The sequence below is a fragment of the Egretta garzetta genome, unplaced genomic scaffold (assembly GCF_000687185.1).
Source record: "Egretta garzetta isolate BGI_Z169 unplaced genomic scaffold, ASM68718v1 scaffold575, whole genome shotgun sequence".
Taxonomy (NCBI): Eukaryota; Metazoa; Chordata; class Aves; order Pelecaniformes; family Ardeidae; genus Egretta; species Egretta garzetta.
Window position 1 is genome coordinate 62,735 of NW_009259790.1, and position 11,137 is coordinate 73,871.

At 41.8% G+C, this 11,137-nt stretch overlaps 1 protein-coding gene across 1 annotated transcript in view; it reads right to left on the reverse strand.

Moving 5' to 3' along the window:
* The window catches only part of XYLT1 (xylosyltransferase 1), a 150,612-nt gene that overhangs the window by 37,761 nt on the left and 101,714 nt on the right, over positions 1-11,137 (reverse strand). Inside the window, 1 exon segment of the mRNA XM_035895067.1 lies at positions 648-728. Within this exon segment, the coding sequence (XP_035750960.1) occupies positions 648-728 (81 nt within the window).

The following is an 11,137-nucleotide window of genomic DNA, read 5'->3' on the forward strand; positions in this document are numbered from 1 at the left end:
GTGCCCTTGTTGCCAAGAAGGCCAATGGTATCCTGGGGTGCATTAAGAGGAGTGTGGCCAGCAGGTCGAGGGAGGTTATCCTCCCCCTCTACTCTGCCCTGGTGAGACCCCACCTGGAGTACGGTGTCCAGTTCTGGGCTCCCCAGTTCAAGAAAGATGAGGAACTCCTAGAGAGAGTTCAGAGGAGAGCAACAAGGATGATAAGGGGACTGGAGCATCTGCCCTAGGAGGAAAGGCTGAGCGAATTGAGCTTGTTCAGCCTGAAGAGGAGAAGGCTGAGAGGGGACCTCATCAATACATACAAATATCTTAAGGATGGATGTCACAAGGACGGAGCCAAACTCTTTGCAGTGGTGTCCAGTGACAGGACAGGGGCAATGGGCACAATCTGAAACATTAGAGGTTTCAGCTGAATATGAGGAAAAACTTCTTTACTTTGAGTGTGACAGAGCACTGGAACAGGCTGCCCAGGGGGGTTGTGGAGTCTCCTTCTCTGGAAATATTTAAAGCCCGCCTGGACGAAGTCCTGTGTAACATGCTCTAGGTGAATCTGCTTTAGCAGAGGGGTTGGACTAGGTGATCTCTGGAGGTCCCTTCCAACCCTTGCGATTCTGTGTGAAAATAAGCTGAGGAAAGGACCAGCTTACCTTGCGTTGTCCCTCCCGTGTGATTTCAAGAAGTTCATATCACGGTATCTGGACAGGAATGCTACTAGCTGGTCATTTGTCCTGCAACAGAAAGAACAAAAGATACACAAATTATACTGCAAAACCTACTATGTTTAGAGTAATTTATATATTTTTTCTCATTTGGGGACCATCCGCAGACTTTTTGAAGGAGGCAGTTCCTGAAAAAACTTCCATCCTGCTGCTGAACTTCACACCCTCCCTCTACTCAGGCAAGTATACTTAGAAAGAAGCACAGTTTTATTACATCTTCACGAATTTCTTATCAACTCTTGGCAGATGTTTTAAGCATTGTAACAAACTATGTATTAAGTAATATTGGTCAGCACTTTTTAAGTATGAAAATCCAGCTGTGAGATGACTGCATTGATAGTCCCATGCTCTGCTAGGTCTTTCCTAGGGAATTTGGTTAAGTATCTATTGGCGTTTTACTTGTTTTCATCCTTGTAATACAGAAGAGGCCAAGGTCAGAATGCATAAAGCAAGAAAATTTGGATGTCAAAATCCCAATATAATTAATAGAAACAAAGAAATTTAGAAGCTTAGTTCCAATTAGAATGACTGGCAATTTGACAACAGTATTTTCAAAATTTCAGCTGACATGTCCAAGAATGTATTTACGCTTGACAGCTTTTGTGGTCTGTTATTTCTTTAACAATGGAGCAAAAACGTTCTCTATTTATCTAGGTCAGCATATTTAGGAAAACTGAATAAATCATATTAAAAAGATCTTCATCACCTGAGTTGTATTCAAACCCACAACATTATAGACACAACACCATTTAAGCAATGGTCTGTAATGGAGCTGATGGCAGAAAAACTAAAGATAAACCAGCTGTCAACAGTACTGTATCTTGAAAACATTTCACTATTATAAGCCACTGAAAGCCAAGTTAAACCAGGGTCCTGTACAAAATGCATTTAACTTCTGGGGTCAGGCTGCAACAACTTGGAAATGTTATCAGCCTAGTAAACTATCTTCGTATCTCATAAAATCAAATTATTCTGTCATCACAGGTAGCATTTCATTATTGAACTGATAAATAAAGAATAAGTTAACCATTGATTTTATCTGGACCAAATGAAGTATCTGCCTATCAACCAGCCTGAACGACCAGGCTGTAGGAGCCTGAGACCCTCCTTCTATGCTTGCTCATGTGAGTTGTAATACCTCCCAGGGTCAGCCTCTGCATCTCAATTTGGCAACCTCAGAAAACTGCTTTCTGTATAGTAAGCTGTGCAGATTTTCACATTTGCTGCTCCAGTGATTCTCCATCTTACTGGGATGAATAGGCATTTAGTGAATTTACTTAGCAATGCTTCCACATGAAATGGTTTCAATGGCTGACATCTTCGGGTGAGTTTCTAGGCAAAAGCTGGCACACAAAGATGATCTTTAGAAATATAACCAAGTTTGGAAGTGCTTGAGCTTTTATTTCCGTACAGGATAAAAATCAAATTAACCGAAGTAACAACCCACGCCACTCAATACAACATCATCATTTTTAGATTGCTCACCAACCTGTATTTTGCTATTCAGCAGTGCTCTACCAAGTGTACTTGGACTTGGGGCTGCCATACAAACTTTTCAATGCTTCTCACTTTTTAGATAATGCTTATAAATACCCACATGATTTTTAGTTCTCAAAATAATTAATAATTGACATTTTCCCACTTCTTGAAAACACTGGTGGCATCTTTGTCCTACTTTCAGTATTTAAGAAAAAAAAAGAAAAAAGAACTTGCACAGAGTTTTACCCTTTGTCAATTAAGTATGCTTCTTTTCATGTGTTGACAACATGGAAATAAAACATCAGATTTCCATTTGGTAGAACTTTCTAGTTATTTGACATTTAGATTTATGCGGTCAACCAATTCTGGGCTCAGCATGGGAGCACACTGAATTTCTATTAAGCTTTCATTCAAACTGCTTCTTTTGGCCCCAATATCACGAGGATGCTGTGCACCACCTCCAAATTATTCCACCACATGACATTTAAAAGAAAATCAAAGGTATTGAACATGCCATATATGCTAATGCAGCTGCTAACATCCTCCTCACCTCTCAGAAAACTTTGCCGTCAGGGGTATATTTCCTAAATGCCTCTGGCACAGAATACTACCACACTTCTTCACATACGGCGGCAGCAGAGTCTACACCATTGCAGTGTCTCTGGCACTCCTTCTGAGAAATACTGAAGACATGGGCCTATTTTTTCCTCTAAGTAAGGCAATGGAAAGCTGAGATTTTCAGCTGAAGACAACACTGGGAGCAACATCAGCTCCACACTGACAAATTAAATTCTGCTATAGCTCCACAAATTTCAGGAATACTTCACTGAGCATGGATCTGGCACAAAATCTTTTACTAATCATAATGGTGTAATAGAAAGCAACAAGTGAAACGTACTTCCAGTATTTTCTTCCTAAGAAGGAAATAAAAAAATTGTGGGGATAGGCATTAAACCACACCAATATATATATTGCATCCCTATTGGTTTCCCTAGTGTGTAACATAGCATGAATACTGATTGAGGAAAAAGCCTTTCCACAGTTGGTGTGTGAGGCTGGAGCTGATGGATGCATCCACACAGCTCCCACTTTTATTTCCTTTTGTTACTAAACTCACTCGGAGTGCAAGGCACCGAGGAGAACGATTAGTCAGCTGGTTCCCTGTGCCATTAGCCAGGAGGGAGGACGATGCAAGAGTAGCGAGGCCCAGAGAAAATGTGTAGGCTTTCAGGTGCGCAGCATGCAGGGAGAAACGGGAAACTAATCCTCCAGTGAACTTGAAGTGTGGCGAAACACCATGTCTGTGGGAGGACTTCCATAAGAAGATGACAAGTGAAGACGACTGATGAGGAAATAAAGTGTTTTCAACTTCACTGATGTAGATTTGGTGTTAAGCAAGGGCAGATCTGCCAGCTGGGACAGAGGGGTCCATCTCCACCAGAACTTTACTGAGGTCACCTCAATTAAGGTAGTGCTGCTCCCCTCCTGCAGCAAGAGTGCAAGGATGTAGCAGGGGCAGAACACTGTGCTTGCCTGCAGAGATGCCACACAACAAAACTCAGCCAAGCCTCCCATGGGGTTGGGCTCAGAGGATGGGAGTCCCTTGGCTGGGCAGGTGGCGGAGCTCTGGGTGCTGCAAAAGCAACTCCAGGGCTGCTGGTGACTCAACCCTCAGCACTGCTCAACCTGGGAACGCGTCTGACCCCCTGGGCTGGGGCTCAGCCTGGGGTTAGGGTCAAGACTAGAGTTAGAGGTCTATGGAAGAGAAAGTTGAGTCCTGTAGCAAGAATGGAACTCAGAAGATACTGCCAAAGCAAAGCAAAGTCTGCTACTAGTATTTTCTCATGAGCAGCCCCTGGCCTGGGACTGAGGTGTCCTAGGGCATGAGCAGGCTAACCAGGCACTCAGTAAGCACTTATACATGCTGAGCATTGCAATAATTTCAGAGTACGGTGTATACATTGGGGACTGAAATGGAAAACTGGAAAGAGAAACAATGACTTTGTGTTTGCATTGTCTGAACGTGCTGGCAGGTCTGCCCAGGAAGCGGTACGGGTGCATCCCTGCACACAACCACAGCCAAATACTGTGGAGAACAAAAGGCAGTGCTGGGCTTTCTGGTTTTAAGCAAATCCTCCAAGTCCTGGTGACTAATCCAAGCAAAGAGCAGAGATCCCCTTAGTTTACAGCTGTGAAAATAGATTAAGAAAGTCTTTGGAGAATTTGAGAAAAGGAAAACAAGCTTGTTACTTTTGGAAGATAGTGAAGGCCAATATAAATGTCCTTGATTCAGCAAGGTACTTTAATGCATGGGCAACTTGAAGGATAAGGAGTAACAGTCACTTCAACAGGACTATTCATATGTCAAAACTTATTCAATTGCTTAACAGTTTGGCTAAGTTGGATCAAAAGTTCAGAAACTTTTGGCAGCACATAGGTACGGCAACAAGATAGTTTGATTCTGTGTAGGAATCAGATGAAGGAAAGAGCAACTGCTCTGTTGGATTCTGGGTCTGGACTCTGCCATTTTGGTATTGCAGGGCTGCCCCCTGCATGGCAAAGGCCCAGTGCACTTCTCCAGATGGGTATTTCAGACACGTGTTGGTCTGCCTGTCCCAGTGTAGGATTGCTGTGGCTGTGTGAAGGCACAGCCCTACAAAGCCCAATTGTACAACAACCCCAGCAGCTCGTTGCCAAGAAACTATTTCTAGAAGGTCCCTAGAGAAGAGAAAAACTTCCAACAAGAAAACTGGAATTATGAGGCAAACTCATCTCCTCAGAGTTAAGCATGGTATTACTCCATGGTTAAAAACGCAGATGGGCGCACAAAAGCCTGGAAGTGGAAGAGCTGAGTGCCTTCGATTTTGCTACCTTCTTTTCAATAAATTCTAATAGTTATGATTAAGCTCATTGATTTCAATAAATTATTAATTTAATCTTGCTTAACACATTTTTGTAAAGTATTAGGACATGTCATCACTGCCAAGACCCCTGCGGCAGAAGGAGAGTTCCTTCTCTGACTACTCCTAGCCTGGGGCTATCCTACCCCACTGCCCTCTCCCTCTCCCACATGTTCAGACCAGCTCTCGCCAGCTTCTGCAGCTGCCAGCAGCCCCACGAGGCGCACAGGAGGTGGGGAGGAAGGACAGCAATCCAGGAGAAGGGAAGAATTATTGTAAATTCCCACCTACACCACTGTAGCATCCAGTGCACTCTCAAAGCTTTGCTCCCGTGTCTGCTGGGGACATGGCAGCACTTGGCAGTGAAGCTGGGTGGGATCTTCCTACTCCAGTAAGGGACCCTAAGGTGTACTGGCCCTTCCACCATGCCAGCTAGCACGCCTGTGGGTATGTGTGCACAGTGTGCATGGGTAGCCTAACAAAAGGATACAATAGCAGAATGATTGAGCAGGAAAAAGCAAAAACCTACAGCACCTCTTTCTTGAAGGAAACATTTACAGCAAGATGGTCAACCACACAAATGCAGCACAACAATATAGGAGAAAACCTCTCATTGCAGGCTTCAGCTTTGGGACCCTGGATACGCAGCCTGACCCTCTTACAGATGCTCCCAACTCCTCCTCTCTCCCCAAAGGCAACTTAGTGCAAGGGGAGGCTCAGAGGAGCCTGACCCTGGCTGCAGCAAGAAAAAAAAAGACTGCCATCTAAAAATGCAAAGAAAGGGGAAGGCTATATTTAGCTGTTGCTATCTATCACAGAACAAATATTAGCATGGCAGGCATATCTCAGAGAAGCTGATTCCCATAACAGCAGTCATTCGTAAAACGTACCATAAAAATGAGAACGACAGATACAATTTCAGATGCCAACTGCATATGGAAGGTTCTAGGTGACTGTTAACACCTCTGCTTTTACAATAGTTTTGTCTTAAATGGTTTGTTTTGTCTTTCAAGTCAGGTTTAGCAGAGGAACAAGATATTGGAAGAAAACTATTGCCTTAGCAGCTCAGCTCGCTCGAGTACTTGAGAGATTAGAGCTCTGCTCCAGCAACAGTGCTGCCATCTGGGCTGGGAAGTCGTACCCGTGTATTTCAAAGCATTAGCTTTCTGCATTTTGATGCTCCAGGCACTGATCAGTCATCATATGGGATGCAGCTACTCTCAGTGCAGCTCTGCCAGTGTTGTATGACTCTCAAGACATTTTATTAGCAATACAATAATCTTTGCTGTACTTTCAATTACTGCTTCCCATTCAACCATTGTCTATTTCCTATGGAAAAGGAAAGAACTAACATTGTCACAAAAGAGTGAATGTCTTTTTTAAATGTCACACTGCTGAATAAACCTCTTCCTAGTGAGAGTACATAAATGCTTGGGTACAAAGGAGATCTACTGAGAGAAAAAGAATATACTCCATCGACTCCTTCCTGAGCCACTCCACAACCTATTTTCTATTAATTCAAGGCTTCAGATGGCATTCATAAAATAAATAAATAAGCCCACTACTGACAAGCAGCAGCACATGCTTAAATGAAAATCCTAAAGAGACCATATAAGAGAATTCCACCAAGGATTAATGAACAAATGTGATTAAAACTATCTACAGCTCTGGACTGCAGCCAAAACGCTGCCAGCAGTATTTGATATGTAAATGCTTAAAACATTTGCTATGTGCATAGCCGTGGATGCAAAGCCTCTATAGAGAGTTTCTTCATCTAATTAGATATATTGGCTTAGCAAACTTTGGAGTTTATAAAAACCCTCAACGTCTCATTATTCCTTTAAAATAGAATATTCATTTGTTTGGAATGTTTTCCAGCTATATCCCATGAAACCCTGAAACGCCTTTGGCTAATGAAAAACTCCAGCCCTGTATCAGCTAATAAACCCTAAAGCTTTTATGATAATAATAAATACTCACTACATGCACTCATTAAAACTTTTTAACTTGTTGCTTTTGACTTTCTTTAGCTATTTACTAGACATAAAGTAACCTACCCAATTTCCAATTATTTTATAGTGCAATTTCAACACAAGCATTTCAATTATCCAGGATCTTATCAAACACACCACACCATAGCACAATCGACTGCATGTCTGACCTGGTAAAGCACTTAAAAGCATGTGCTTAACTGTAGCACACTTGTAGCTCTTCTGCCACGATGTGGCTTTCACACTATATTCTCATAAATTACTTTATGGGTAAGGTTCTACATGTCCATGAGTTAGGAAGCAGCATGTGCAATGATTACACACAAGATTAAGAGCTGAAAGCTGTCCTTTAACTCACCTTAGATCTCTTAGGTGCACAAGTACACTTATTAAGGAGACTTTTCCAGGGAGGTGAATCCAGTTGTGCCTCAGTTTGTCCATCTCTGTCACAGATCTATCACACAGCTCACCGATGGTTTGAGGTTTAACTCACTGATGTTTACAAAACATTTTAAAAAAATCCCCTCAGTCCCAGGAGTACCTCTGAACTGATCTTAGGAACTCATTTGTCTGTGACTTTGACATTTTCTGAGCATCCCTACTGGTGTGATAAAAAGTAAAGAAATAAGAAAAACACTATCCTGTAATACTGTGTCATACGCAGCTCTTCCCCCCTGATTTTAAAGCAACCTATGTATTTTACGGTAAAATTATGAAGTGTGTTATTTAAAGTAGTTTTCCTTTCATAAATCTAATTTTATGCAATCGCTAAGCCTAGATTATAAGTATGCTTATCAACAATGAATGCACTGAAAAAAACCACTTGAATAACAAAATAATCAAAGAAAATCAGCTACATGCAGGATGAATTATTCCCTAAATAACCTGGTGTTGATGCATTCAACTCAGAGGCATTTTGCTAGAAAGGAAGGAAAAGTTTCACCCTGATTTGTTAAACAATTTTCTGTTTATTTCTCTATTTAAGTTTACGAATGATCAGCACATCACCACTAGTATCTTTTTTTTTTCATCTTGCTAGCCCAGAGCTTGAGTGTCTGACAGATAGCCTTTGCTAAAAAGGCCTATAATTGCATATTTTCAACAAAATTTTTAAGTAAAGGCAGAGACATGTGTCTAACTTAGATAAGGGCTAGAAAACTTGTTAAACAGGTATATATTGTAGTAAAGCAAAATTCCTTTCCCATTACATTCACAAGAGATATCACTTTAGTTGAACTGCATGTATGGAAGAAAGCTCATTTTTACCCATGCTCGCAAAAACTGTTTATCAAGCCTTGCTGGAATTCCCATTATTTGTATTTGGAAATTAAAATAATGCAGATTGGTGAAAAGAAAATACAACAGTGTGGGGTTTAGACACTTCAAATTATAGCCTGATCCAAAACACTTAGCATTTTTGGAGAAGTAACCCAAAGTTTTGATGCTTAGTCAGCATTATCTCAGCTCCAAACATGAGTTGGCTCTCCTAAACTAAGGTGCCAATCTTGAGTAAGCAGATTTCCATTTGCATGGACACATTTCATGTTCACAAGCAGAAGTTTCTGTTCATGGGCATAAAAAAAAAAAAAAGTTGTGAAAGCTATTGAGAGAGGAGAGAGAACGCTACCACATCTGCCTGCTCCCCACTTCAGTCTTTGTCTGCCTGGAGTACAAATAATTTGTCTAGCCATATTTTAGTCTGTTTATTATTATTAGCTCTGGCACATTTCTAGTTTGTTTCCAGCCTTTTTTGGCTTTCGATGCCACCACCACAAATCTACAAATTGAAAACAATAGCCTAACAGACAATGGTTCTGTTTTCATTTTTGTTCTCTGGTAGAGTCAATGGTTAAATATTATCCTCCCTGCTGTGGTTAACAGGCATGTAAGGGATAAGCCACATAGGTGGTTTGGGTCTCTCTTGCCTTTGCAGACAGGAAGCAACATCCTCCAGCAGCAGAGTGGAAGGTGATGGTGGACTCTGGTGCAGGGGGGGGGCCCGTGGAGGGGGCAGAGCTGTCACTCTGGAGCCAGGTCAGGACCCTCGGCACTAACACTACAGCTCAGCTCAACTCCACTCTCCCCTGAACAGCATAATCAATTACTTGTTCTTGTCCATATTTATTCTCCATGCCACATGGCAGACTTTCAGAAGACAAGCCAGCAACAGTCACTGCTCTGTTTCAGAATGAACTCTTCCCAAATTAATGATACGAAGGAAGGAGAAGCATCATTGCAAGCACAGACAGGTGAGCTTGCACATACTGCAAAGAACTTCATGGGAAATTGTCACACACAGCCAGATGGGTTCAGACAAAGTACAACCAGGCCACTGTTCCTAGCTACTTTAGCTGACCTCCCACTAATAGCTGCTATTAACACTTTAGTCAGCAACTTTCCAAGGTAGCTGTGGTTAGGATAAATGGAAAGAATTGTGATTTTCATGACAAAACTGTACCGTTTAGGCAGATGACATCAGTGACTCCAAGCCTGAACATTTTTAACCTTTTTCTATTAAGACTGTATGAAGTGATGGAATGCAGAGTGCAAGGCTAATGAACACATGCTATCTGCTGAAAATTCAGTGCAGAAGGGCTATTTTAATATTATACTGTCAAAGGTCTATCATATTTTACATTTCCATCTACAAGGAAGTTGAGTGTTGATGTAAATGATCATTTTGATAGACAGTCAGCAGGGGTGAAAAGAAAATACAACAGTGTGGGGTTTAGACACTTCAAATTATAGCCTGATCCAAAACACTTAGCATTTTTGGAGAAGTAACCCAAAGTTTTGATGCTTAGTCAGCATTATCTCAGCTCCAAACATGAGTTGGCTCTCCTAAACTAAGGTGCCAATCTTGAGTAAGCAGATTTCCATTTGCATGGACACATTTCATGTTCACAAGCAGAAGTTTCTGTTCATGGGCAAAAAAAAAAAAAAAAGTTGTGAAAGCTATTGAGAGAGGAGAGAGAACGCTACCACATCTGCCTGCTCCCCACTTCAGTCTTTGTCTGCCTGGAGTACAAATAATTTGTCTAGCCATATTTTAGTCTGTTTATTATTATTAGCTCTGGCACATTTCTAGTTTGTTTCCAGCCTTTTTTGGCTTTCGATGCCACCACCACAAATCTACAAATTGAAAACAATAGCCTAACAGACAATGGTTCTGTTTTCATTTTTGTTCTCTGGTAGAGTCAATGGTTAAATATTATCCTCCCTGCTGTGGTTAACAGGCATGTAAGGGATAAGCCACATAGGTGGTTTGGGTCTCTCTTGCCTTTGCAGACAGGAAGCAACATCCTCCAGCAGCAGAGTGGAAGGTGTTGGCGGACTCTGGTGCAAGGGGGGGGGCCCATGGAGGGGGCAGAGCTGTCACTCTGGAGCCAGGTCAGGACCCTCGGCACTAACACTACAGCTCAGCTCAACTCCACTCTCCCCTGAACAGCATAATCAATTACTTGTTCTTGTCCATATTTATTCTCCATGCCACATGGCAGACTTTCAGAAGACAAGCCAGCAACAGTCACTGCTCTGTTTCAGAATGAACTCTTCCCAAATTAATGATACGAAGGAAGGAGAAGCATCATTGCAAGCACAGACAGGTGAGCTTGCACATACTGCAAAGAACTTCATGGGAAATTGTCACACACAGCCAGATGGGTTCAGACAAAGTACAACCAGGCCACTGTTCCTAGCTACTTTAGCTGACCTCCCACTAATAGCTGCTATTAACACTTTAGTCAGCAACTTTCCAAGGTAGCTGTGGTTAGGATAAATGGAAAGAATTGTGATTTTCATGACAAAACTGTACCGTTTAGGCAGATGACATCAGTGACTCCAAGCCTGAACATTTTTAACCTTTTTCTATTAAGACTGTATGAAGTGATGGAATGCAGAGTGCAAGGCTAATGAACACATGCTATCTGCTGAAAATTCAGTGCAGAAGGGCTATTTTAATATTATACTGTCAAAGGTCTATCATATTTTACATTTCCATCTACAAGGAAGTTGAGTGTTGATGTAAATGATGATTTTGATAGACAGT